This window comes from Puma concolor, chromosome D3, assembly GCF_028749965.1.
Source record: "Puma concolor isolate L17-30 chromosome D3, mPumCon1.1.hap2, whole genome shotgun sequence".
NCBI classification, from domain to species: domain Eukaryota; kingdom Metazoa; phylum Chordata; class Mammalia; order Carnivora; family Felidae; genus Puma; species Puma concolor.
Genome location: NC_141678.1, coordinates 8,780,682 through 8,807,490, shown reverse-complemented (window position 1 = coordinate 8,807,490; position 26,809 = coordinate 8,780,682). Strand labels below are relative to the sequence as shown.

Below are 26,809 nucleotides of genomic sequence, written 5' to 3'. Positions count from 1 at the left end.
AGTTGCATGCTCTTCCACCTGAGCCAACCAGATGCCCCTCAACATATTTTTTTTAGAGATTTTTATCCATGTTGACATGCTCAATTCCCATTTTAAGGTTTTTTGGGGTCTGGGGGGGTTCCCCTCCTTTCTTTTTTTTCCCCTCTACTTTTTTTCTGTTTGTTTGAAGTTATATTTTTTATGACTGCTCTTTTAGTAGTCACTCTAGTAATTCTAATATGCATTCATCGTGTTAAGAGTTACTATCTTTGCTCTTCTCATTTTCTCTCTTTTGGAATTGAAGATAAGACAGGTGTTCGACCCCATTCTTCCATTTCCCGGTAACCTCTCTTTTCCATCTCTGTCCCTGTGATCTACATTCTCTATCTTCAACTCTAGCTTCTAGTTTACTAATTTTCTCCTCACTCATGCCTAATCTAATCCAGCCACTGCATTTTTAAATTTTAATTGCTATACTTTTATTTCAAGTTCTGTTTTTGTTTTATTTTATTTTCTTTTTTTTTTTTTTTTAACGTTTTTATTTATTTATGGGACAGACAGAGACAGAGCATGAACGGGGGAGGGGCAGAGAGAGAGGGAGACACAGAATCGGAAACAGGCTCCAGGCTCCGAGCCATCAGCCCAGAGCCTGACGCGGGGCTTGAACTCGCGGACCGCGAGATCGTGACCTGGCTGAAGTCGGACGCTTAACCGACTGCGCCACCCAGGCGCCCCTTTATTTTCTAAAACCTGCTCAGTCATTCTTTGTTGTTATTTTTCCCCTGCTAATCTTTTTTTTTTTTAAGTTTATTTATTTATTTTGAGAGAGAGAGAAAGAGCAAGCACAAGCTGGGGAGGGTCAGAGACAGAGGGAGAGAGGGAATCCCAAGCAGGCTCCACACCATCGGCACAGAGCCCCATGTGGGGCTTGAACTCATGAACTGTGAGATCATGACCGGAGCTGAGATCAAGAGTCGGACGCTTAACCGACTGAGCCACCCAGGCGCCCCCCCCCCCCCCCCGCTAATCTTTTAAAACTTTGGTTCTATTTCTCTAATAACCATGGTTATTTTATATTCCATCTGATTATTCCAATATCTGAAGTCTCTGGGAATCTGTTTCTATCATTTGTTACTCCTCCTACTGGTTTTTCATTGTTGTTTGGTCTGTGTGTTTTGTGAGTTTTGAGTGGGAGTTGCCCATTTTCCTTGCATCTTTACCCATGGAGAGTCCCTGTGGCCTGGATTGAAGTTGAGTTCTGTCAGTCAATATTGAGTTTGCCTCTGCAGGTAGAGTGGGACAGGGATGGTGAAGAAATTTTAAATTCCTCACTTGACACTTTTCAGATCATGCAGGTGTCACAAAATTAGGTCTCAAATTAGGTCCTAGTTGTGAATTCTCAGGAGAGCTTTTCATTTCCCTCTACCCAGTGCCAGGGTCAAGACAGGCAGGTTTCTTTGCTGTCCCCTTACGTGTGGCAGGGTTATTTTTTCTTTTTCTTTATGCCATATACACAGCTGTATTCACGGTCCACTGTAATTCAGTTGAACCACGGGAGGATGCCTACAGAATTCAGCAGTGTCATAGAAAATGGCAGCTTTCTAACAGACTCCCTTTCCCCCACCCTTTAGTAGGTTCTGGACTTTATCCCCTTCCCCACTAGCCCTAGAGAGTCGTAAGAACTGAAGCAGAAGGTCTCCAGGGTTTTGTAGAAGCCTTGAAGACAGAAACCATTTTGATGCTCACCTGCCTCCCCAAGCTCAAGTTTCTTATTTCTGCTTTGTTTAGGGATCAGTCTGTCAATCCCTTTAATGCCAACCCTGTAGTTTATTTTTTAAAAACCTAATTTTTATATTTAACATTTTAGGTGTTTTAATCAGGAGGGTCTCTCAGGGTCTTTCTCCATACTTTGGTCTCCCCAAGTTTCTCTCAGCTCATTTCTAGTTCAGTAGTTGATATAATTAAGTTGAACCCTTGGCATTGTTTTTACCCTTGGCATTGTTGTTTCAGGAATTCAAACACCCCACCACTTAAACCCAGAGACTTTAGGGTCTTGGGTGCCTGTCAGATTTCTCTTTAATAGTTTCATCCTTTGATCCTGGATCCCACTTCAAATGGAAATTATTTTTTGCTTCGTATTTAAATTGTTTGAAGTTACCACCTGCAGATCCGTTTAAGGTCAGAGTTTGGTGTAGAAAATAGTTTACTGGGTGGGTGTATTGCTACTGTTATTTCAAAAGCTCCTGTTGATTTGCTGTGCAGTTTTCCTCTGGTAAGAATTTTATACCACTTGACTTGCACACCCAGAAGTGAAGCTGCTGTCGTGGAGAGCTGACTTATCAGGACTGACAGAGGCCAGACAGTGGATGTGGGTCCGTGAGCTCCCTGAAATTATATGCATCGTATTACCTGTGAGTGCCTGTGTGAATATTTCTAAGGAAAGGATTTATAGTTTTGTCAAGTTTGCATAATTAGAGGGCCTAAGTGGTGGTTTAAAATGAGTGAGTGGGCTTGGGTAGTACCTCAAACTTCATTTGACTTGAAGGTGGCCATTCTCATAATTACTACTTTAATTCTAGAGCGCTTCTAAAATACAAAGATAAATTCTTAGGCCTAGAATTGTAATTCTCTCTCTCTCCCCTCCCCCTCTTTGGTCTCATGTTTTAAAATGGTATTTATGCACTCTTGTTAGTAATTATCTCACTCATGGTTTCTTTGCCAAGTAACAGAGATCCCATTGGTAATAACTAGTATTTATGTTATAGTGCACATTTGTGTTCATTTTGATGAATAAATAGTAGAATCATACATCTTCCAGCCATAAGGGGACTTTCTGAATTATTAATAGTTTCTCAACAATATAGATGAGTGAGATTCAGTTTAAGCTTTCTATTCCTTTAGGAATCATTTGTTAGGGGGCGCTTGGCTGGCTGGCTTAGTCGGTTAAGTGTCAGACTTCGGCTCAGGTCATGATCTTGTGGTTCGTGAGTTTGAGCCCCGCATCAGGTTCTGTGCTGGCAGCTTGGAGCCTAGAGCCTGCTTCCGATTCTGTCTCCTTTTCTCTCTACCCCTCCCCCATTCATTCTCTCTCTCTCTCTCTCTCTCTCTTTCTCTCTCTCTCCTCCCCCCACTCTCTCAAAAATAAACAAACATTAAACAAATTTTTTAAGGAATCATTTCTTAGAAAGAAGTAGGAATGCAAACCCAGTATTATAAGGTTTTCTACAAAGTATGCTGCTCAAGCTACTTCCTACATAAACTGAGAGAGGTGCCCATTTTTGTAATGAGTTTGAATATATGTGGCCTTGGGCTGGTTACACTAGCTTCCCAGTCTAGGAAGCCCCCATGGGCAGCAGCCTGCAGCATTTCCTCCTCCTGTGTTGGGCAGTGGTTAGAGCACGGGCTTTACAGCCAAGGGCCTGAGTGGGGATCCTTACTGCCACTTCTGGTCGTGTGGCCTTGGGTGAGTCATTTAATCTCTCAGTGCCTCAGTGCTTCCCTTGGATAAAACAGGGATGATGACATCTACGGCAGTGAATGCTGGGAGATTAAAATTAAAAGCTAATACATGGAAAGACCTGAGACCTAGACCGATAATAGCTGTGCAATAAATATGATGCATTATTACTATTTTGTGACTATTTCCTGCCACCGAATCCAGGTAGCACTAAATGAATGGTATGAAACAGTTAAAGGAAAAACAAAAAAACAAAAAACACCTTCATGCCCCTCCTCCCCTGACCTGCCCCCGTCGCCATCATGTACTTGATAACCAGACGTAGGATTCGTTTGTGAAAAGCACTGTTAACAAAATTCCACTCCGCGAATATCCACAGGCTTCCTGTAAGTAACACCAAGCTAACCAGGAAACTGTGATTTTAATACAGTCTCAGCAAATCAGTTATAAATTAATCTTTTTAGCATTTTTAATCTTTTAAATTATTTTTGAGGCATAATATATGTAAATCATTTTCTAAAACTACAGACACCAGAAGGGTTAAAGTAAATCTTCCCTTCACCCAAACCCCCCAGATGAAGCTGTTCCTGGTTTTGGGGTACTGTTCAGGGATATGCCATATACATACACCAGCATGTATAAGTATACATCTCCTTTTTTTTTTTTTAACACAAATGGCACTGAAACATTGTTTTCATTACTTAACCATATACTGTAGACACCCCATATTAGCATGTTATAGAACTAACTCATTCTTTCATCTCAACCGTTGATCCTAATTTTTCAAAAAGCTTATTAGAAGAACATTCTTCCTTTTTTGGAAATAGGGAATTGTGAAGTCAGGAGTAACAATAGAAAAATGTGGGGGGTGGGGAGCCTTATCACGACCCAATAAGAGGACCTGTTTTATGCTAGCAAAACTAACAGTATTTACCTAGAGACATTTGTTCTTGTAACAAGCCACGTTTGTTCCCAACCCTGGTTCCTCAAGTACGGTTGAGGAATGTCTACTGAATTGTTGCCAGAAGAGGGAAATGAGCTCAATGGGCCTCACACAGCCCTGTGATTGTGCCAGAAGGAAGAGGCGGGGGCCACACTCTTGAAATCAAGCCAGGGCTGGACCTTGAGGGCTAGTAGGCCTGCCATGAGCGGCGGCTCGCTCAGTGCTGGTTCCTTAGCTGCCCAGTGTTCATGTAGCCTGGGGGGCGAGTGTGGGTGTTTTCCACTCCACAGTAGCTAATGGTCATGCGTGGGACTGAAAAGTCGTTTTCAAGGATAGAAAAGGATAGACAGTGTAAGGTCCCCTAAGCTACCATTTTCTTCCCCAGAGACAAGGAATCCCTCATTCTGCACGTTTATAAGGATAAGTTGATCTTTTTTTTCCGTACACACTAATTTTTTGCACACTTCTACGTCTTGCTTTATGTGAGTCTACTAATAATAGCTCTTGGGGATCCTCCTATATTATGTGTACATGTTGCTGCCTTACGCATTTTAAGAACTGCACAGTATTCCTTTACATAGCTTTCCTTTTCTTAACCAGCTGCCCATGAATGGACTTGTAGGTTGTTTGCTACTATAAATAATGCTAGAATAAATATCGTTGCCAGTACTGAGGTGTGCACGTGTTCAAATCAGGTGCTGTGTGTTGAATATATTCCATGAAATCAAATTGTGAATCAAAAGGGAAGTCGATTTTTTTAAAATTCTTTTTAACTCCTCACTCTGGAAAGATGTCAAATGCGTACACAAGTAGACAGAAGAGCACTGAAGTCCTCGGTCATCACCACCTCGCCCCATCGGTCACCAACTGAGAGCTGAGCTTGTATCATCTTCCCTCCCCAACACGATCGTTGTGAAAGATGCCCTACATATCACTGTATCTATATGTATTTCAGTTTGTACCTCTGAAAGATGGTTTTCAAAACCATAACTATAACACCATTATCCTACCTAATATCTAGTCAGCATTCAAATACTGAAATCCATGAGTTCATAATGATATGAAAATCTCAAGGATTGCACAATGTTCATACTCTGATTCTGTCCTGCCTTCTTTATTTGTCACCTAGAATGTGTCTCTGCCGGGGACGCCTGGGTGGCTCGGTTGGTCTTGATTTCAGCTCAGGTCGTGATCTCATGGTTTCTGGGTTTGAGTCCCACGTCAGGCTCTGTGCTGACAGAGTAGAGTCTGTCTGGGATTCAGTCTCCCTCTCTCTCTGCCTCTACCCTGCTCTCTGTCTCTCTCTTTCTCTCTCAAAAATAAAAAAAAAAAAAAACATTAAAAAAAAAAAAGTCTCTGCCAAGAAACTTCCCTTCACCTGCTACTTGATTACCCTGAATTATAATATGTACAGGAAAGTCAGGACATATGCTCGGCTCTTCCCTTTTACTAACTTTGAAAACAAATGCATCCCCCAGCATCCTCTCACAGGTGACCGGTGAGTTAGGATTTTGTTTTGTTTTGCTCTGTTTCCGTATCATGGTGAACCCTTGGAATTCAGAGTATTTGAAATGTTTCAATCTGTCGTAATTAATAATTTTGCTCATGTTCACAGTCACCATCCTTAGCCAATCAGAACCTCTTCACGTTCCCTGCGTCCTTTTTTTTACCCCGTGTCCTTTTGACATGACTCTCCTAGTCGGTGTCTTCGCCTTCCACTCTGATAAGAGGTTCTAGGTGCATCTTGAGGTTGTCTCCATCTCTCCAGAGAGCTATGACTCCTTTCAGAGGGAAGTGGCATTTAGTCTGGGTAATAAGGTCGATGTTCACTGCCACTGACCTGTTAGTGTCTAGGGCTTTTCAGTGAATAAAGCCAGGATATACATGTTTTCAAAGAGAAAATAAGTCATTAGTTTTTGCTGATATTTCCCATCATTATTTAGGATTACACAACTTTACTTTGATTTTACATTGTTATATCTCTTAAATAGTGAAAATCTTCGCTCCTAGCAATAGTAACATAATTATTTGCTTCATCCTATAGTACATATAATGGTTTCAGAATAACACTATATGAATATTATTAACATTATGACTCCTCTAATTTTTTTCCTAAAGTTCTTTTTGTCCTTAGTGTCATTTTTAGTCCTTCCAGGTGCACCAATTGCTGTTTTAAAGTCACCTGAGATGATTCTTTTTAAGTTCTATTTATTTAATTTTGCTTTTGTACGTAAGGATAAAATATTTACATGGGCCCAAAGTCAAATACACGGAGCAAGGTATATTCAAAGAAGTCTAGCTTCTCTCCCTGCCCTCTCCATCCTGTCCTTACCTCACTCTGTTTATCCTAAGTGCGTGTGCATGTGTGTGTGCACGTGTGTGCATGTCGAATATAAGGAACACATCTGTATATTCCTAGGCCCCCTTTTTCTTACAGAATGGAGGAATGTCACACACTTGACTACGTCTTGCATTTTTCCTTAACGGTTTCTCGTGGAGACCATTCCATGGCAGTATTTGAGTTCTTCTTGCCCTTTTCCAGCTTCGCGATGCTCCAGGGTGGGGTGTACCATAGCTCATTCGACCAGGTCTCCACCAGTGGCCACTGGGGCAGTTCCTACCCCGTGCTCTCACGGCTGCGGTAAGCAACTGGCATATACACCTTTCCATGTCGCTGGCCCGGTGTCGCCGGGATGGTCCAGAGGAGAGGTATTGCTGGGTCAAAGGGCAAATCTACATGCTTTTTGTTAAGTTTGCTATATTCACTTGCCCGCCTGCCTTCCAGCAGCAGCGTTTGAGGGCAGTACACTGGTCATTTGAAATGCACGTTTGCAAGACAGTGGCACCCAGTTTGGTAGCCCTGTGTGTTACAGATGTCCTTGCTTGACCCTTGAGCCCCTGGCTAGTAACTGGCCACAGGAGTTAGACGCGGGGCCTCACTGAAGGGATGGAACTGTGCTGAGTTAGAACCAGGAACCAGGGCCATTCTGATGCCAAGTCTCCCCTTGGTCTTTTCATTTCTTCTGTGTTCTTGTAAGTCATTTCTTTAAATTTATGAGCACCTGGCTGTTGTGTCAGACATTGAGTCTCAATAACCTGTCAGTAAGTGTCTTCCGATTACCGGTCAACACACCCTCAGCTCCCCCCTTCAAAGACAAATATTTATTAAATGCTGATATGTCCTGAGTGGACATTAGAGGTAGCAGAACAAGCTCTTCGCCCTTCCTGGGCTCCAGGGTTATTTCTACAAGGGCGAAGCTGGAAATGATTAGGAAAATACAGGGCCTCCCACAGGTGATGTGGATGGGAATTTCAGGCTGAGGAAGGGATGCATCCCTGGGCTCAGGTATCCCTTTTCCTCTCAGATCTACTTGGGGAGGCTCCGTTGCTCACAGTTAAATATTCCCCCAACTTTTTAGATGTAGATAATCCAAGCCTGTTTTTGTGGACACTTGAGACAGAACAGTTGCCTCTCTAACTTGCTCCCTACCCTCTCCTGGTATATAGAGCCCAAGTTGAATGGAATTAACCCATTCCTTGGCAGAGACATTGGTTTAACAATGGTCAGCCCCCGGGCACCTGGGTGACTCAGTCGGTTAAGCTTCTGACTTCAGCTCAGGTCATGATCTCACGGCTCGTGGGTTCGAGCCTCGCGTCGGGCTCTGTGCTGACAGCTCTGAGCCTGGAGCCTGCTTCGGATTTTGTGTCTCCCTCTCTCTCTGTCCCTCCCCACTCGCACTCTGTCTCTCTTTCTCTCAAAAATAAATAAACATTAAAAAAAAAAAAGAAAGAAAGAAAACAATGGTCAGTCTAGCCCACACCCCCTAGCATACAGTATTCCCCTGGCTAGAGTGTATTTTGAGGTGGAAAGATAATCCAGATTGATCTAATCATAACACAGGGAAGCCCAGGACCATCCTTTGGTTGGGGGTTGGGGGCAGCACCAAGAAGGCCCTCTCCTCTAGAAGTTATGGTATGCCAGTGTGAAGCCTAGAACTGCTACGTTTTACAACAAGGGAGGAAACTAGTCTGAGGACAAAACCAATCCCAGGGAAATAGCAGGGCCAAGAGAACAGCAGAGATACTGCCAAAGCCTTGATCAGACCATACCTGAAACCTATCCTACCATTGGACTTCCAATAAAGAAACAAATTTCCTTTATTATATAGGTTAGTTTTCTGTTATGTATAGCCAAAATGGACTTCTTACTGAGTGAGTGATAGGAAGAAAAGCAGCTTCTCAACAAAATGGTTTAAGATTACTACCAAATATCAACAGTTCTATCATTCAAGTACCTATATCCTTGTGTTTCGCGGGAGAAGTCTTCACAGATCGCCTTTGTGCTCCAGCCTAGCCCACACCATCTGGCTGCAGATGGGGTGGACTTGTAGGAGAGGTAGCTTTCGTGTGCTCATTTCCCCCCTGCTTCCTTCCCTAACTGCTAGAAGTAACAACCAGCAGAGGAGTGAATTCCCCCACACTTATAGGAAGTCACATTCAAGTGCTTTTGTAATCCCTGTAGATGAGCATTCACAGCCTAAAGTTGGAGGGGCGGGGGGAGGATGTGGAGAAGGAATGGTGTTGCCGGCACAAGTGGGGTGATGCCCATGTTCTGTTTGGTGTAAAACCCGGTGCCTGTCCTGACGTTGGCCCTATACCTCCCACCTTACAGTGACGCCAGGCCCCGCGCTGAGCCCTGTCCCTGCGTCGGCTCATTCAGTCTTCCCAAGCACAAGGTAGGTACTCTGATCCCCATTTTACTGAATAATGAGGAAGCGAAGGCAGATGGCTATTCCTAAGGCAAACGAAGCGTTTTTAAAATTAAATGTTAGCCCAGCACACAGTAGGCACTCCAGAAATATTTGTCAAGTGAATGAATGTTGTGTGTTTTACTGAGATTGCAAAAGCTGAGACCTCATTAGTACCGTTATTTATGGCAGCTACTCTGCTCTAAGCCCTGGGGAGACAGGGGTCCTGCCCTCATGGGACTCAGTCTAGTGGGAGAGACAGGCAGTAAGCCAAGAATTAAACATTGTGGGTAGGTGTGCATGAGGCAATCACCTGGGGCGACCTGGTCTGGGGTTGTTGGAGGACCCCGCCTAAGGAAATGCCATTACAGTGGAGACGGGAGCCTGAGAAGGAGCAGCCGGACCCAGCCGGTGGGCCCAGCGTTTCAGAAAGAACATCGGGTGTGCCAGCCCTGAGGGAGGAGGCTGAGAGACAGTCCAGGCCAGCACAGCAGGAGCAAAGGCGTGTGGGCCGGGTGTAGAGGAGCAGGGTCCAGATAGACAGGGTCTCCTTGGCCACAGGTAGCATTTCAATCCCAAGAGCAAGGGGAAGCCAAGGAAGGTTCCTGAGCTTTGTGATTCAAGAAAACAAGTACTTTATTCCTTAACCTGGTGGTAAAGACATGGGTATTCCGCATAATTATTTGAGTGTCTGTGATATTTCTTAACAAAGCAGTGAGATTATGTAAAAATGCTCTCGGTACTGCGGGGAACACGTCTGAGGAAGACAAGAGTGGAAGTGGAGAGACTATTACAGCAAGAGACAGTGGTGACAAGGCCCAGGGTAGTTGCAGTAAAGACCAGAGAGGATGTACCCCGGCGACATCAGGAGGCGGAATCATGGGGCTTCGAGTCGGTCACCAGGTGGGGGGTAGGGAAGAATCAAGATCCTTTTCTAACATGAAAAGTCCACATGCCTAACGAGTAAGAAGTTCTGTTTTCATTCTAAAGACAACAGGCAGTGAAGCATGGTGCTGGCTACTGGGAATTTGGGGACAGACAGAAGTGGTTTCCAATCCACCAGCAGTGACATTAGACAAGTCAGTCAGCCTCTCTGAACCTCCGTTTCTTTCCTTAAAAGAGATATTCAGCGGATGTGAGGATTAAGTAAGGGCGGGCACATTAAGCATTTCCTCACAGGGGCCCAGGCGTCTGTGAAACAGCCAGTCAGTGGAAGGGCTCTGTTCGGTTGTTGGGAAAACCTAGAGAGACCTCGAACACCCAAGCTGGCAGCAGGATCTGGGTTGGATCCCAGGTCACCTAGTTCAGCCGCCAGTTCTCCTATTGGGTGCCAGTGGAATCCCCTACAGTGCTTGACAGGAATGCAGAGTTGCAGCCTCACCTCCAGAGATTCCGATTTGGAAGTTGGGGCCCAGTAATGTGTGGTTTTACGGAGTTCGGTATCACGGCGGTGCAGACACCGGGTTCGTGGATCACACTTGGCATTCACATTGCACCAGGTCTCACTGTAATGAAACACACAGATACTCCCCAACCCCCCTGCCCGGGTGGCGATAAAAAGAGGCCTGGGGCGTCTGGGTGGCTTAGTCGGTTAAGTGTCTGACTCTTGATTTCGGCTCAGGGCATGACCTCATGGTTCATGAGATCGAGACCCCCACGTTGGGCTTTGCACCGGCAGCGCGGAGCCTGCTTGGGATATTCTCTCTCTCTCTCTCTCTCTCTCTCTCAATCTCTCTCTCTCTCCCTCTCTCCCTCCCTCCCTCTCTCTCTCTTTCTCTCAAAATAAATAAGCGAACGAAACAAAAAAGGCCTGACATCTCTACCTCTGTTAGTTGGCATTCTTCAGTGACAGTGACAGGAACACCAATCAAACTGGCTGCGGCAAAAAGGGAATTTATTGGCTTGTGGAAACTCACAGGTACAGGGTAGCTCGGAGCACAGCAGGATGCAGCCCCCTGTTTAGCCATCAGATAGATGCCTCTGCTCTTGTCTGTGTTGGCCTAACACCCAAGCAGGCCTTCTCCACATGACGCCCCCCAGGTCCAGGCTCACCCGTCCTTGCAAATGGCAGTCCCAACAGCAGAACTGTCGGCAAAGAGTCCCCGCCGGAGGCTCCTGTGGAGCCCCACTGGCCTGGTTGGGTCAGCCACTCTGGAGCCACTTGGACTGGAATTAGGGGACAGCTGCCATTCCCAGGAGAAGGGACACAGATGCCAAGCAGGGAAAAACTAGAGATGGCCATCACACTCCAAAGGAGAGCTCTGAGGAGAAATTTGCATAAACACAATGATCTCTCACAGGCGTGAGCCCCCTCTTGCTGGAGATGATGCGGGCTATGGCCAGAGAGCATTTGTAAGGGGCTACCCCAAGAAGAGAAATTTTCTTCCAAATAGTTATGCCTCTAGACCTCAGCTCCCACAGTGTCCTTCTTCCACCTTTTCCTAACCCAGGAGACCCAGCTGAAATCTCACTTTGCCCAAGAAGCCTCCTCCCCCAGCTGCCCTGGGGAAGACCTTGAGGTCTTCCTCGTCTCCTGTGGACAGGGAGCTCAGGTCCTGCCCTGCCACTTCATAGCTGGGTGACCTTGAACAAGTGACTTCATTCTCTGAGCCTTGTCAGTCTCATCTGTATAGTACCTGGCATTTTCTCAGAGTTCTCTCTGCACTTCCTCAACCATCATACACTTTCTAGCTGGGCACACGGTGCCCTGAATAACAGCCACATTTCCCGTGTTCCCTTGCAGCTAAGTGTCCTGGGAGTAAGGGCTCCCCATGGGGTGGGGACAGCAGTTTCAGAGGCTGCTCTGAAGAGACAGCCTGGCAAGCATCAACTGTCTCTTCCTGGTCTACACCCTCCTCAGGCCTGCTGCTGGAAACACGGATGCTGCCATCTTTGACCAGGAGGAAGGCCCTGGGAGTGCTCTGTGGAACGGAGGCACCCTACCTGCCCTGGAACTCATGCCTCTGGCCTTTGGCATGAAGACAATTTGTGGTTTCTTTAAACCACTAGTGATTCGGGGACTTCTGCTACAGCAGAACCTCACCTGAACCCATCAGGGTCCCTGCCTCCCAGGGGCTGACGTGGAGACTAAATGAGAGAGGATGTGCTCGGCGTGCCCGGCCCAGGGCCTGATGGGCAGTAGGCGCTCCCTCGATGCGCGTGGCTGCTCTTTTCTCCCAGTGTGGTTACTCCTGTCCACTCCCTTCTGCCTCACATTTGAACGGCTTGTTCACAGTCTGCCTCCTGCACTAAGGCCACGCAACTTCACGGCAGGGATTTTGTCTTCCGTCTGTCTCCCTCTGGCCTGGGTTCCTTGGATGCAAACAATGGAAACCAGCTGAGGCTCACTGCGGCAGCTTGCTGGGAGACCGCCAGGCACCCACAGGACGGCAGGGGCGGCCGACACCGAGGCGGGGCACTGACGGGCACCAGCAGCCGCACGTCCCACCCTGATGTGAGCAGATGCCAACTGGCCGCCGTCTCCCTGTGCGTCTCCCACTGGCTCCATCTGGGTCACATGCCCACCTCTCAGCTAGAAGGTAGGGACGCCTTGGTGAACACTCCCACTGGACTGGACCCAACGGGGGTAAATGCGTTCCCCAAACGGAAAGAGGACGCTGTTACCAAGAGAAAGTGAAATGGCCCCTGAGCAGCAAATGCCCAAGTATGAATGGGGTCTGTATGCTCCTGGAAGTGAGGAACAAAGATCCTGCCCCAAACAAGAGTCACCTCTCAAAAATGGGCATCTGTACATGGCTGCTCCTGGTGAGGGGGTCGGTGACTCGGCTGCAGCTGCATCAGAGCCCAGGTGCTTTCCACCCCTGGCCCTGCCCTCAGGCTTCAAGCAGGAGCTGCAGACCTGACAAGGAAGGTGAGAGGAAGGCCACTCCTGGGAGGAGGACACTTCCGCAGACAATCCCCCGAGGTCTCAGTGGCCAGGGCATGGCATCACACGCCCTTTCCGGAAACATAATGGCAAGGAGGGATGGGTTTAGACTAATCTCCCGGGTACAGAGAAGGTGGGGGGAGTCTATCCCAGTTCTGCTCTGGGCCGATGTGGGACCCATCTGGTCGAACCTTCTTCTCCAGCTGGCCAGGAAGGCTGAACCACATTGTTGAGTAGTTGCCGTGAGTAACCAGCAGGTGGAACAAGGCTGTGCTGCTGGATCCTTTAGTTTGAGGTTCTGCTCGTCCACGTGAGAGTCAGAAAATACTTCCAGGGTCCTCTGCCCGCCTCTCCCCAACGTTAAGCCTCACCGACATCAATAGGCGGGAAAGATTCCAGAGAACTGTTGAACTGACCCCACAAACATCAGCACCCACTGCTCCTGCCGCAGGCAGGGAAGGAGTCCATTGAGAAGCCTGCACGGAGCAGCTTCCTGTTCCAGCTCTGCCACTTACCCGCTGTGTGGCCTTGTAGTTAACTGTCAGGGTCTGGCCTCTCCATGATGTGGGGACTGGATGCTCAGCACGCCTCGGTCTGAGGTTCTTACATTCCAGGTACCATCTAGGCTGGGGGCTCTGTGTGGGCCCTGCCAGCCCTCCCCCTGTTGTCCCACCTCTTGGCTCCCTTTCATGAGCAGCCATTGTCCCGTGAGCGGTTCCTGTGTCTCCCCTCCACGTCCCTCCTCCGCACCGTCCCTTCCTGTCCAGCCCATTCCCATCAGCTTCTGACCCCCTCACACTTCTGTCTTCCTGGACCACTGGCTCCCTGGCCTCCAGGACCCACATGCCGTTGTCTTTCCCTTTGACCTCTGCTTACTCTTTGTGGTCCCTCTATAGGCTCTTCCTCGCCTGCTTGACCTCTAGCTCAGCCCTGGACCCTTTGTCTACACCCCACGAAGGAGGAGGATCTCAGCCTGGTCCAGGGTTTTCAAGACCAGCTATGTGCTGATGATCTTCTCAAAGAAAAACTCCATGTGTTTCTCTACATTCCATACTTTTGTTTCAACGAATGTGTGGGTTTTCCACACCCAGGAGTTGGACACTAACTGCCTGGAGTTAGCACAGACCTCACAGCTTAAGTGCTCAGTCCCACAAGACCCCACCCCCCCCCCACCCCCGCCACTTCAGACACCAATCGCATAGGTTGTCACCTATGTCCCTCTTATAAATCAGAGGTTCCCATGACCCCTCCTCAGTTTTGATAATTTGCTAGGATGGTTCACAGAGCTCAGGAAAATAGTTTACTTATAATTTAGGATTTATTCTAGAAGGACCCAACTTAAAAACAGCCAGGCGGTAAAGATGCATAGGGCAAGGTATTGGGGGGTGGCATAGAGAACTTCATGCCCCCTCCAGGGACGCCACCTTCCCAGCACCTCCACGTGGTCACCAACCAGGAAGCTCTCTGACCTGTCTTCCACTTAGAGTTTTTCACAGAGATTCCATTATGCAGGCACCGTTGATTCCGTTGATTCCGTCACCGGCTACTGGTGACTAAGGCAGCCCCCACCTCCTCTCCTCTCCTCTCCCCTGGGGCTGGGTGGGGTGGGAGGATGGGGGCGGGGGGGGGGATGGTAGAGGTGGGACTGAAAGTTCTAACCCCTGGCAACCGGCCCCCCATCCTTAGGAGCTCGCAAATATTCTAAGGTGCTCCCTGTGCTCTTACCACTTAGGATATTACAAGGGTTTTAGGAGCTCTGGCCCGGAGCCGTGGATGAAGACCAAAATGTCTGTTTCTTCTATCACAACATCACACCCCAAAACTCTCTGCCGAGTTCCAGACTCAAATCCTACTGCCCACATGACGCCTCCACTTTGACAATTCAAACCAAACATTATCACAAACAGCTGGGATCTCCCTTCTCAGGGTTTTCCATCTCGGGGATGGCACCACAGGGTACTCTGACGCGTCTTCCTCCCCCTCCACGTCCAGTCCACACACTTCTCGTATCTGCTCTACCTCCCGAGTCCACACCTGCTTTTCCTTTCCCACTCCCAGCATACTAGTCCAAACCATTCTCTGGCCTGCACGCCCACTCCTGCCTTCCCTAAGATCTACTCCGTACCCAGCAACCAGAGTTAACTGCAGTGAAAGCAAACTCTATCAATGGGTGAAAGAATGAAAATATATATGGCTGCAGCCACACAATGGATGTTCAGCCACAACGGGAACGAGATACTGATACATACTTGAACATGAAGGAGCCTCAAAAACATGCTGAGTGAAATAAGCCAGTCATGAAAGGCTACATATTGTATGATTCCATGTATAAAAATGTCCAAAAGAGGCAAATCTATAGGGATGGAAAGCAAGTCAGTGGGTGCTTTGGGCTGGAGAGGAGTTGCGAATGGAGACCAACCACTTAATGGGTACAGGGTTCCCTTTTGGGATAATGGAGGGGCGCCTGGGTGGCTCAGTCAGTTAGGCGTCCGACTTCGGCTCAGGTCATGATCTCGCGGTCCATGAGTTCGAGCCCCACGTCGGGCTGTGTGCTGACAGCTCAGAGCCTGGAGCCTGTTTCAGATTCTGTGTCTCCCTCTCTCTCTGACCTTCCCCCATTCATGCTGTGTCTCTCTCTGTCTCAAAAATGAATAAACGTTAAAAAAAATTTTTTTAGGGGCGCCTGGGTGGCTCAGTAGGTTAAGCAGCCAACTTCGGCTCAGGTCATGATCTCACAGTCGGTGAGTTCAAGCCCCGCGTCGGGCTCTGTGCTGACAGCTCAGAGCCTAGATCCTGTTTCAGATTCTGTGTCTCCCTCTCTCTGACCCTCCCTTGTTCATGCTCTGTCTCTCTCTGTCTCAAAAATTAAAAAAAAATAAAAATAAATAAATAAATAAATAATAAAAAAAATTTTTTTTAAAAAGATAATGGAAAAGTTCTGGAACTGAGCAGTGCTAAAGGTTGAACAACATTGTGAATGGAGCAAATGCCCCTGATTGTATACTCTGTAATGGTTAAAGTGGTAAAGTTTTTGTTATGTGTATTTGACAATAATTAAAAAAAAAATCAAACTATGTCTCTCCCCTGCTTAAAATTCCCATGGCTTCTTGCACTTTACATGAATCCAGCACTTCCTATTGGCCTCTGCTCCCCTCTCTGACCTACTCTCTTTCCCTCCTACCATGTTTGGATAATTCTGGCCTCCTTTCGGTTTCTCACCAGGCCAAGCTCTTTCCCACCTCAGGCCCTTTGCACATACTGTTCCCACTGCTAGGAAGGCTTTCCCCTCCCTTCACGATTGGCTCCACCTCAGTTTTCAGTATTAATTTCAATGCCACAGAGAGGCCTTCCCCAACCACCCTACCTTGGTGGGACCTCATCTCTATCCCCACCACTCTAATTGTCTGCCATAACCGCCTGGCCATTTCTTTCATAACCATCATTGGGCCTTTGTGTGCATCCCTATGGAGAGTGAGTTCCATGAGAGGAGGTGGGACCTGTCCGTCCGTCTTGTTCATCTCTGTTCTCAGTGCCTGGCACGTGGTTGGCCCTCAGAGGCTTATTTCCTTAATTAATGAAAGATCACCCGGCTATCAAGGGAAAGGATGGAGGCAGGACTTAAACCCAGGTCTCTTTGACGCCAACTTCTATGCTCTTTCTACTCTTCCACATGATTCTCGACTATGTATGATGCAGAAGCTTGAACCAAGTATCAGAGAAGGGGATCAGAGTTAGCTATGACCTTTTAAAACGACATTTTTTTGAGAGAGAGGGAGCACAAGCAGGGGAGAAGGGGAGAGAGAGAGAGACAGAGAGAAAATCCCAAGCAGGCTCCATGCTGTTAGCCCAGAGCCCAACACAGGGCTGTTTCATGAACCCCGAGATCATGACCTGAGCCAAAATCAGGAGTCGGACACTTACCTGACTGAGGCACCCAGGGGTCCCTAGCCCTGACCTGGTAATGTAGCTACATTATCGTGTCTAGGAATGCAAGACTTGTGTGGCTGTCACTGCTATAGATGAATCCTATCTGCTGGCAAGACAGCCTCTGGACCCAGACGCAGACGTAGCTCTGGGAAATCCAAACAGGGCCCCTGCCGAGGTCTCATGGACCTTTCTCTCCTCCTTTCTGTTTTCTCACGTTCTCCTGGAGTCGGGACCTGGGTTTTGCCCTGGGAAGGGAAGTGGTCAACTGCAGCAGCTGAAGACACTGGCCTGGAGGAACCAAAACCGGCCGAGCCAACCCTCTCTCTTCCCACTGGGTAAAGCCGGAACTGGCCAATGCCTCGGCCCAGTGCCAGCCAGCCCAGGGCACAAGCAGACCCAGACCCAGGGGCTGTGTTTTGACCTTCCTCAGAATGCCCCATGAACATCAAAAGGCAGACACCCAGAAAGCTCCTGAGACTGACAGGCACATACTTGAGCAAGCTGGGCTTACTGCTTGGTATGAAATGTGAAGGTGGGGCAGGGACTCCCTTGTGCAAGAGAACTGTGTTAGCGTTGCCCAAGCCAAGTCCTTCCTCTAAAGCTGGAGTTCCTGGTCCTTTTTTGTGCCATGAGTCCTCCCCTCAGGGTAATGTCTTTCAATGCATAGTATAGAATACATTCCATTACAAAAGACCCATTGTCTTGAAATGCAGCTATTGAATTATTTTTTTAAATGTGATGAATATATGAAGTTATTTGCTAACACAATAAACTATGAGAACTAACAGCTGGTTTAGTTACTTCAGTAATTTTGCAGTAGTGGTGAAGGGTAAGTTATATTTTAAGGTGTCTAACTATCTTGTGATTTGGAGACATCTGTGATCTCGATGGATGACAAAATCGTGGGTACTGCTAATACAAGTGTGATCTGTTACCTATATTCTTAATGGAAGGAAATTGCTCAATTTCAGTTAGAGGTTATTGAAAATAAAGTAATTTTTTCCCATCCTAGAATACTAGCCTCTTAGACCCTTTGGAGCATAGAGGAATGTGCCCCACTCTTGCCTCCCCAACTCAAATGGGAGCTCTCTGAGGACAAAGCTGTTCCTTCATCTTATATTAAGTGTCTAGAAAGGGCCTGCCTGCCACACGGTGGGCATCCAACACCACTCTGTTGAGTCTCTTGGATTTTCTAGGTAGACAATCACATAGATTGCAGACCAGAGGTTTTCAATCTTTGTCCTTCTCGTCTCCTCTCTTGTCTCGCTGCATTAGCTGGGGTCCCGGTACAATGTTGAATAGAAGCACTCATGGTGGGCACCCTTATCTTACTATGCTCAGTATTCACTTATTAATTTATGCAGCAGAAATGTAGAGCACCTACTATGTGCCAAACTCTGAGCTGGGGATAAAGATGTAACAAAATTGACATCTTTTCCTGTCCAACTGAGAAGATTGAGTAATAGAGGCATTTCTGTGGACAGAAATCTTGAGAACATTACTAAATTCTCCAGACTTGCCGACCTGCTGTCTCAGTATCCTGATTCTTAAAAGGTATGGAAATAAGTCCCTGCTGGTGGTCCCAGTCTCCAGAGCCTAGGTAAGGCTGGCAGCTGCGGGCTTCCCCAGGCCCCCTGCAGAGCTGGGCCAGGAGGCAGCACACGGGAGGGATGGAGGGATAATGAGAGATGTCTCCAGCAGGGGTCAGCCAGAAGATCAAGGCTGGGGTGAGGTTTGAGCCTTGGCTTCCTAGGGCCTGTTGAGGCCACCACCTGTCTGCACTTTGCTTGTAACTATAGGCAGGACCAATTGTTAAAGCCTATGGAAAGAGGATTGCAGCTTCCAGGTGGGCAGTGAGGTGGGGAGATACCTGATACCTGTTCTCTCCACCTCTTCCCTTCCCAGACCCTGAGGGAGTGAATGCACAGACCAATTTAGTGCACACATCCTTTCCATTCTGTCCAGCTGGCACTGGTAGGGGAGGGGCATTTTTAATAGAATAGAAGGTTGAGGGGCGCTTGGGTGGCTCAGTCGGTTAGGTGTCCGACTTCGGTTCAGGTCATGATCTCACTGTGAGTTTGAGCCCCGTGTTGGGCTCTGTGCTGACAGGAGCCTGGAGCCTGCTTTGGATTCTGGGTCTCCCTCTCTCTCTGCCCCTTTTCCACTCATTCTCTCTCTCTCTCTCTCTCTCTCTCTCGCGCGCGCGCGCGCGCGCTGTCTCTATCTCTGTGTCTCTCAAAAAATAAAGAAAAATTTTAAAAACTTAAAAAAAAAAAAAAGAAAGAAGAAGGTTGAAGTTTAAAATGGACCAGACTATGGCTTAGGGACCAGAATAGGAATGTTGAAACAACAAAAATGTGACTGAGAAGTCAGATCAGACTGAGATGTTTTTAAGAAAGCCTACTTACTACCCAGCAAGAGGTTGGGGGCAGGATTGGGAAGAGCAGACTCAGTGGAAGCCAATGGAAACAATGCCCCTGGGGATTACAGCCCCCCCCCCCCCCCCCCCCGAGATGACCCCATTTTAAGCCCCAAGACCTGTGGATACAGTACCTGTTGAAAGAGTGTGATTAAGTCAAGGGTGTTGAGGATGGGCCGCATGTAATCAAGAGGGTCTTTTTTAGGAGGGAAGGAGAAAGGTCAGATCTAGAGGAGATGGGATGATGAAAACACAGGTCAAAGTGAAGCCACCACCTGGAAAAGGCAAGGAATGAGTTCCCCACTAGAGCCTCCAAAAGAAACACAGCCCTCCCAACACCTTGATTGTAGCCCTATTAAGACCGTTTGGACCACTGACCTCCACAGCTGTTAAGATAACAAATTCGTGTTTTAAGCCACTGGGTTTGTGGTAACCTGTTACAGCTGCAATGGGAAACTCCCAGAACTCCCAGGATTGAGACTCCTCCCACCCCCAATTAAACCAGAAGCAGGGAGGTGCGTGGGAGAGAGCCTCTGCCCAGAGGCGTTTGGGGCAAGTGGTCTTTTTTGGAAGACGGAAACTAACAGAAACCCATTCCAGAGCAGTGCCAGAATGAAATGCGTGCAGAGTGCTGGGGAAGCCCTGGGCGGGGAGGGACGTTGGAGCTGCGCGGGAAGGTGAGTAGGAGTCAGCCTGGCCAGGGGGCTCAGCCTCCTGGCAGGAAGGCGCCCTCCTCCTTGCCAATACCAGCCCCAGCAAGGACCCCTCGCCACTGCCAGACACAGCACCACCCCGCCCCCCCACGGGTGTCCCGACCACCTCAAGGTTGGCCATCCCCTGAGGGCATTCTGCCCACTCTCCAACCCCTACGTGGCAGATGCAATGCAGGGGACCCTCAAAGCCGCTCGGAGCCACCCCCAAGTAATGAGGGCAGGGGTGCTGCCAGAAGTCAGGCCCAGCTTCCCCGAGCGTGTGCGGTGGGGAGGGGAGCGTTTCCGCCCCCACTCCATCCCGCAGGAGGAAGGAAGTGGTTCCCTCCTCCCACCCCTTCCCTCAGGCTCGCCTGGGACAGGCTTCTCGTGATTCGCGATTGGCTCTCACGGGCGGACCTTTGTCCATCCGCGGGACCGCGAGAGGCCCAGGCCAGGCTCGGGGCTGCGGGGCGGGAGGCGGCCGGGTGGGGGACAAGCCGGAGACCACAGGGGAGACAGGCAGGCCAGGGCAAGGGGACTGAGACACAGGCGGGAGCCAGGGACCGAGACGCGAACGGGGTGAGAGGGCGGGCGGGTCGCGAGGAGGGTGGGTCGGAAGGGGCGGGCGGGGCGGCCCGGCGGGCGCAGAGCTCGCAGTCGCTGCGGTGGCCGCGGGCGGGAGGGGCGCAGGGTAAGTGCTCCGGCGCTGGGACGGGGGGCGCGCGGCCCCCATTCCGAGCCCTCCCAGCCGGCGCCCTCCGAGGAGCGGACCCTCATCCCCGTCGCCGCTCCCCTGCCAGCCTGCCTGGGACCCCGCCCCCAGTTGCCCTCTGTTCTAGCGTTTACCAGGGCGGACGGTCATTCCCCGGGGGACCCCTCCCCCAGCCCTTGTCCAGAGGGTACTAGAGTCAGGTGGGGGGGGGGGGGGCAGGAGACAGTATGCCACGCGACATGGGAGGGAAGTCCCTCTTGGCCTCAGTTGCCTCCCCTTGAAAAACGGGAGCCTTGATAAGAACTGCCCTTTTGCACGGCGTGCTTAACGTGGGGACAGGTGCCTTCATTCATCACACGCTGAGCGCAGCAACAGGTGAGGTAAGTACCCTCCTTGTCTCCCTCTCACAGGTGAAGAAACCGACACTCGGGCCAAGCCACCCTGCCAAAGGAGGCAGAGCCAGAACTCACACCCAGGTCCGTGTGAACCCCTAAATCCTTTTATTCCTCGTCCTTGCCTCTCGCTGCCCCGCCAGGGAGACTGCAGAGAGAGAGGGAGTGGTAAACGTAGTACCGGGGACCCCGGGGGGAGGCTGAAATGAGGGAACCTCCAGGGCAGCAAATCCTTCACCTGGAAATACTGGAAACACCTCTTGGGGCAGGGTGTGCTGAGGAACAAGAAGGGTTAGGCTGGGGACAGGTTAAACTCCAGGACACGGAGGTACAGCCAGCCCCCTGCAGGAACTCAGAGACCTTTACACCCCAGCCCCGCGCCTCTGCTGAGTGCAGGGGCTCCTGCAGGCTTAGGCATGGGACTCCACCTCTCCATGCCTCATTCCCTCCACCGTTCCGTGGGGTTGAGCATGGTACTTCCCTCACAGGAGTGCTGAGAGTTAAGTGAGATGGTTGGTATAAAAGCTTAGCCCAGCATCTGGCCCAAGGTCGCTACCGAGCTGTGTCCCCCTCCAGCCTCACCCGCCCCTCTGAAAGCACTCCTCTGTCCTGGACACCTTTAACCTAAGGTCAGTCAGGGCCACCTGAGACCTGCAGTGTTTCTGGAAAGGCCCAACATCGGCTGGAAGCTTCTGATAAGACGAAAGCTGGCAGTGGTAACTTCTCACCCTCCGAGTACCTGGGGGGAAGTAGGGGCAGGGTTTTGAAAATCTTTGGGCTGAGGCTCGCACAATTCCAGAGTTGCTCTGCAGCCCCCAAGCCCTCCCCATCCCTGGTTTAGAGTGAAGGAGGAACTCCAGAGTGTTCTTGCCCCAAAACCTGGTCTTCATCTCCTCTCCAGCATGTAAGCCGGCAGCAGGTTCTACTTCTCGGCATGTTCTGTATCCGGCCATTGCTCTGCATCCCCGTATCGTTTGTCTCCTCTTGGCCTCCCTGCCACCACTCTTGACCCCCAAATGTTCAGAGTTGTTTACCACGCCCTCTATGAGATCAGACCCTTGTCTCCTGCCACCACCCCCTTACTGCAGCCACACTGACCTCCTCTTTCTTCATTGGACTTGCTGAAGGTTTTTTTGTGTTTTTCTGTGGGTCTTTGTTTGTTTTTTTTTTTTTTTTTGCCCTCTGAGGGCCAGTGCACATGGTCTTCCAGCCATCTTCTTGTGACTTAACCTCTCTGCAATTCAGGGACCACTATGCAAGTCTCCTACTCAAGTCTTCCCCCACTATTCCACCTGCAGGAGCCACGCTGGCCTGGTCCCTTCTTGCATTACTGTTTTTCCTTCTTCGCATGCTTAGTCTTGGGTGGTGTTACCTTGCTTATGTGTTTCCCTGGTTCCTTGTCTGTCCGTCCAGCTGAAGTATCAGTCTGTCAGGGCCATGGCCTTTATCTTCTTGGCTTTGGATTCCCCGGAACTCAGCACAGCGCTTGGCACATAGTGAATGTTCCAATTATATTGTACAATTGCAAGCAAGTGTGTGCAACCATTCAGGGTTCTTCTTCTCATTACTTAACAGAATTCTTTCTGTATTTCGACATGACACCCCAGAGTTGTCATTGCTTCTGTCAGCCCATAGCCTTTCTCGGCTTTTCTCAAAAGCGGGGCTTGTGGGGTCTTTCCAGCTTCTAGGCATCATATCCAGCTTAGCTTGTCCACACTGTACATGTTTTTTGCTATCAAATTATTTCTTTGAGATAATAGTTCCCAAACTGTTGTGTTCAAGTCAAGAGTATGATTATTTTGAAGGCACTTGCCACTTATCACCAGATGGCTGTTGAGGAAAAACTATGCCTGGCAATATGTGCAAGTTTCCCTACAGCCCCACAAGCATTGAGTTTTATCACTTTTGTCTGTTTTAATGGGCAGTTGGTAGTAGGTTGAAATTTTCTGTTGCTTGAATTAGTGAACCTGGGGTTTTGTTTTTTTTTTTTTTATATATGTGCTGGTTCTATTTCCTGTCTTGTGAAGGAAGGAAATCTCCAGGCGCCTTAACTGCCCCCTTCACCTTTGCTTGTGCTAATGGTTCCATTTCAGCCCATCTCCTGAGAGCAGGTCGAGGGACCCAAGGGGCTAGAACAGGAACACACTGAGCTGAACTCTGCTGGTTACAGAAGCTGTTCTGTCAGTCAACCAACAAGAAATTCTCTAAGAGTCCCTTATGCCCCCAGCATGGTACTAAGGAGAAGAACTTTTTTTTCTAAGTCTATGTGAACATTTTTTTTTCAGAATGATCATTTTTTCCCCCAATTATAAAATCACACAGTGTGCAGTGTTATTGGAACATTGGGGCAGGAAAAGATGGGGAAATAATCTAAACACTGATCACTAGTGGGACTACATACATTCCTACAGGGAAGTCTTGGGCTGTCATTCCAAGGAGTGCACTTGATTTAGCACACATCGATCTAGGACAATCTGAAACAGTGTATTATTTTCCTGTGGCTGCTGTAACAAGTCACCACACATTTGAGCCTTCAAACAACATAAATTTATTACCTTGCAGTGCTGAGGGCATCAGATGTACAAAATCAATCCATTGGGTCCAAATCAAGGCCTTGGCGGGGCCGCATTCCTTTTGGAGGCTCTAAAGGAGGATCTGTTTCTTTGCAACTTTTAGAGGCTGTCTGCATTCCTTGGATTGCAATCCCTTCCCTCTATCTTCAAAGCCAGTTGCATAACATCCTCAAATCTCTGGCTCCAACTTCTGGGTCTGTACTCACCTGTCCTTCTGTGTCTGATTCTCCTGCTCTACTCTATTCATAAAGACCCTTCTGATTACATCGGACCCACCTGGATATGGATAATCCCCGTCTTGGGATCCTTAATGTAACCATATCTGCAAAGTTCCTTTTGCCATGTAAAGTGACATATTCACAGGTTCTGGGGATTAGGACATGTATATCTTTGGGGGTGGGTCATCACTGAGCCTGCCACACCCTAAACGGAAACAAGCAAGATTCACGCAGTATGCGTGGGCTCACATTTGTTTAAGTTTTAAAAAAAGAGTAAATACGGGTGTGTTGCTGAAGGCCTAGAACACCACAGAAGGCCACAAAGGAGACTGGTAAGAGTGGCTGCTTCTGGGGCATCTGGATGGTTTAGTCAGTTGAGTGTCTGACTTCAGCTCAGTCTGTGAGCACAGAACCTGCTTCAGATCTTCTGTCCCCCTCTCTGCCCCTCCCCTACTTGCGCTCTCCCCAAGTGGCTGCTTCTGGGGAGAATGGGTAGAAAGGAGGTTTTTTTGTCATATTTTTTTGTGTTCTTTCGCTTTTTAGTTTATTTTGAGAGGGCGAGCAAGGGAGAGGGAGAGAGAGAATCCCAAGAAATCAAGAGTTGGATGCTCAACCGACTGAGCTGTCCAGGCGTTCCTATTTCCCTTTAGTATATGCATATGTCACCTACACTAAAAATAAAATTTTTTAATGTTTGTTTAATTTTGAGAGAGAGAGTGCATGTGAGTGGGGGGGGGGGGGGAGAGGAGCAGAGAGAGGAGGAGACCCCGAATCCAAAGCAGGCTCCAGCTCTAGGCTCTGTGCTGTAAGCACTATAGGGCTCGAACTCAACAAACCGTGAGATCATGACCTGAGCCAAAAAGTCAGCTTAACAGCCTGAGCCACCCAGATGCCCAGAAATAAATTTTTTTTTTTTTAATTTTTTTTTCAACGTTTTTTTTTTTTTATTTATTTTTGGGACAGAGAGAGACAGAGCATGAACGGGGGAGGGGCAGAGAGAGAGGGAGACACAGAATCGGAAACAGGCTCCAGGCTCCGAGCCATCAGCCCAGAGCCTGACGCGGGGCTCGAACCCACGGACCGCGAGATCGTGACCTGGCTGAAGTCGGACGCTTAACCGACTGCGCCACCCAGGCGCCCCTCAGAAATAAATTTTAAGAAGTAACACAAACTGACTATAAAAGTTCAGACCTTCTAGAAGTCAGTAGAAGGAAAATACCCACACTCCCTTTTTGTCCAGCAATAACCACTGTAAAGAGTTTGGCTGTATTCTTGCAGATGTATTTTTTAAAATGCATGCGTAGGGGCACCTGGGTGGCTCAGGCAGTTAAGTGTCTGACTCTTGATTTCAGCTCAGGCCATGATCTCATGGTTCATGGGATCAAGCCCTGCGTTGGGCTCTGCGCTGGCAGCACAGAACCTGCTTGGGATTTTGTCTCCCTCTCTCTCTCTGCTCCTCCCCTGCATTTGCTCTCTCTCTCTCGAATAAGTAATAATAAAATAAAAATGCATATGTAATTTTTCACGTAGATGGAGTCATACTGTATACACTATGCTGTAATATGAATTTTTAAACAATGTTTATTTTGAGAACACTTGTGCACTTGAGAGCACGAGAGGGGCAGGAGAGAGAGGGAGAGAGAGAATCTGGCAGAGCAGAGACCACTCGGGGCTCCATCCCACAAACGGTGAGATCATGACCCAAGCTGAGATTAAGAGTTGAATGCTCAACCAACTGAGCCACCCAGACTCCCCTGAATTTTTTTTTATCTTACTATATTATTCACCTCTTTCCTTATCTGCATATTAAGATTTAACAACACTAGCATTTGCCACTGCTCAGATGTACCCTAACTGACTTAACCAGAACCTCATTGGTGGACATATAGATACTTTGTTGCTTTCCAAGGCATTCCCACACTGTCTGTGTGTCTTTTTTTTTTTTTAAGTGTAAACTGAAGTGAAAGTCACATAACATGAAATTAATCATTTTACGATTTGGTGAACATTTAGCAAACGATCCCATGACATTTAGTGCATTCCCAATATCATGCAACCGTCACCTCTATCCAGTTCCAGAACATTTTCATCAAATCAGAAAGAAACCCTGCACCCTAAACAGTCACCCTCTGCCCCCCATCACCCTACTCCCCAGCAGCCACCAATCTTTCTGTCTCTGTGGATTTGCGTGTTCTGGGTATTACAGATCAGTGGAATCATGTAATGTGTGATGTTTTGTGTGTGGTTTATTTGACTTAGTATAAATCACTCATGTTGTAGCATGGATCAGTACTTGATTTCTTTTTATGACTGGATAACATTCCATTGTATGGATATGACATCTTTGATATATCCGTTCATCCCTTAATGGATACTTGAGTTATTTCCACCTTTTGGCAGTGACTGTTTGTGTACGTGGATTTGTTTGAGTGCCTGTTTTCAATTCCTTTGGGTATATGCCAAGGATGTGCATCCTTCCACATACACTTTGAGCTTTATGCTATTTTCAGAGGCTGTTAACGTAAGCAAGTTAAAAATAATTTGTAACAAAGTGTTGCAAAGCACATACTAAGATAAAGGAGAGCAGAATGTCAGATCCAGACAAATGTTTTCTTACTTTCCAGATCCAGAGAGGACAGGAAAATGGCCACCTGGGATGAAAAGGTAAATTAATTCTGGCAGACCAGCAGCATTAAAGGACTTCCTGGCATTGAAGACAGTTCTGCTTGGTGTTACAAACAAGATAAAAGGAAAACACCTGTTTGGGGTGTTTCTGCCTTACCAAAGTGTTTCGTCACAAAGGTGAAAACTGTAGCAGGAAGTCACAAACCTCAAGATGGCCTAATAACCTGAATCAGACCAT

The 26,809-nt window shown here is 48.2% G+C and overlaps 1 protein-coding gene across 8 annotated transcripts in view; it reads left to right on the top strand.

The window, feature by feature from the left end:
- Positions 1 to 19,874: 19,874 nt before the first annotated feature.
- Positions 19,875 to 26,809, top strand: part of HVCN1 (hydrogen voltage gated channel 1) — a 37,027-nt gene continuing 30,092 nt past the window's right edge. Inside the window, exons 1-3 of one of the 8 annotated variants that reach the window (XM_086681671.1) lie at positions 19,964 to 20,036; positions 21,174 to 21,239; positions 26,571 to 26,610. In XM_086681671.1, the coding sequence (XP_086537797.1) occupies positions 26,590 to 26,610 (21 nt within the window). In that variant the 5' untranslated portion in view covers positions 19,964 to 20,036; positions 21,174 to 21,239; positions 26,571 to 26,589. Of the gene's footprint in view, positions 20,037 to 20,433; positions 20,631 to 20,687; positions 20,743 to 20,952; positions 21,144 to 21,173; positions 21,240 to 26,570; positions 26,611 to 26,809 lie in introns of those variants that run through there. The other 7 variants (XM_086681672.1, XM_025933357.2, XM_025933358.2 and 4 more) reach the window with 7 other exon arrangements.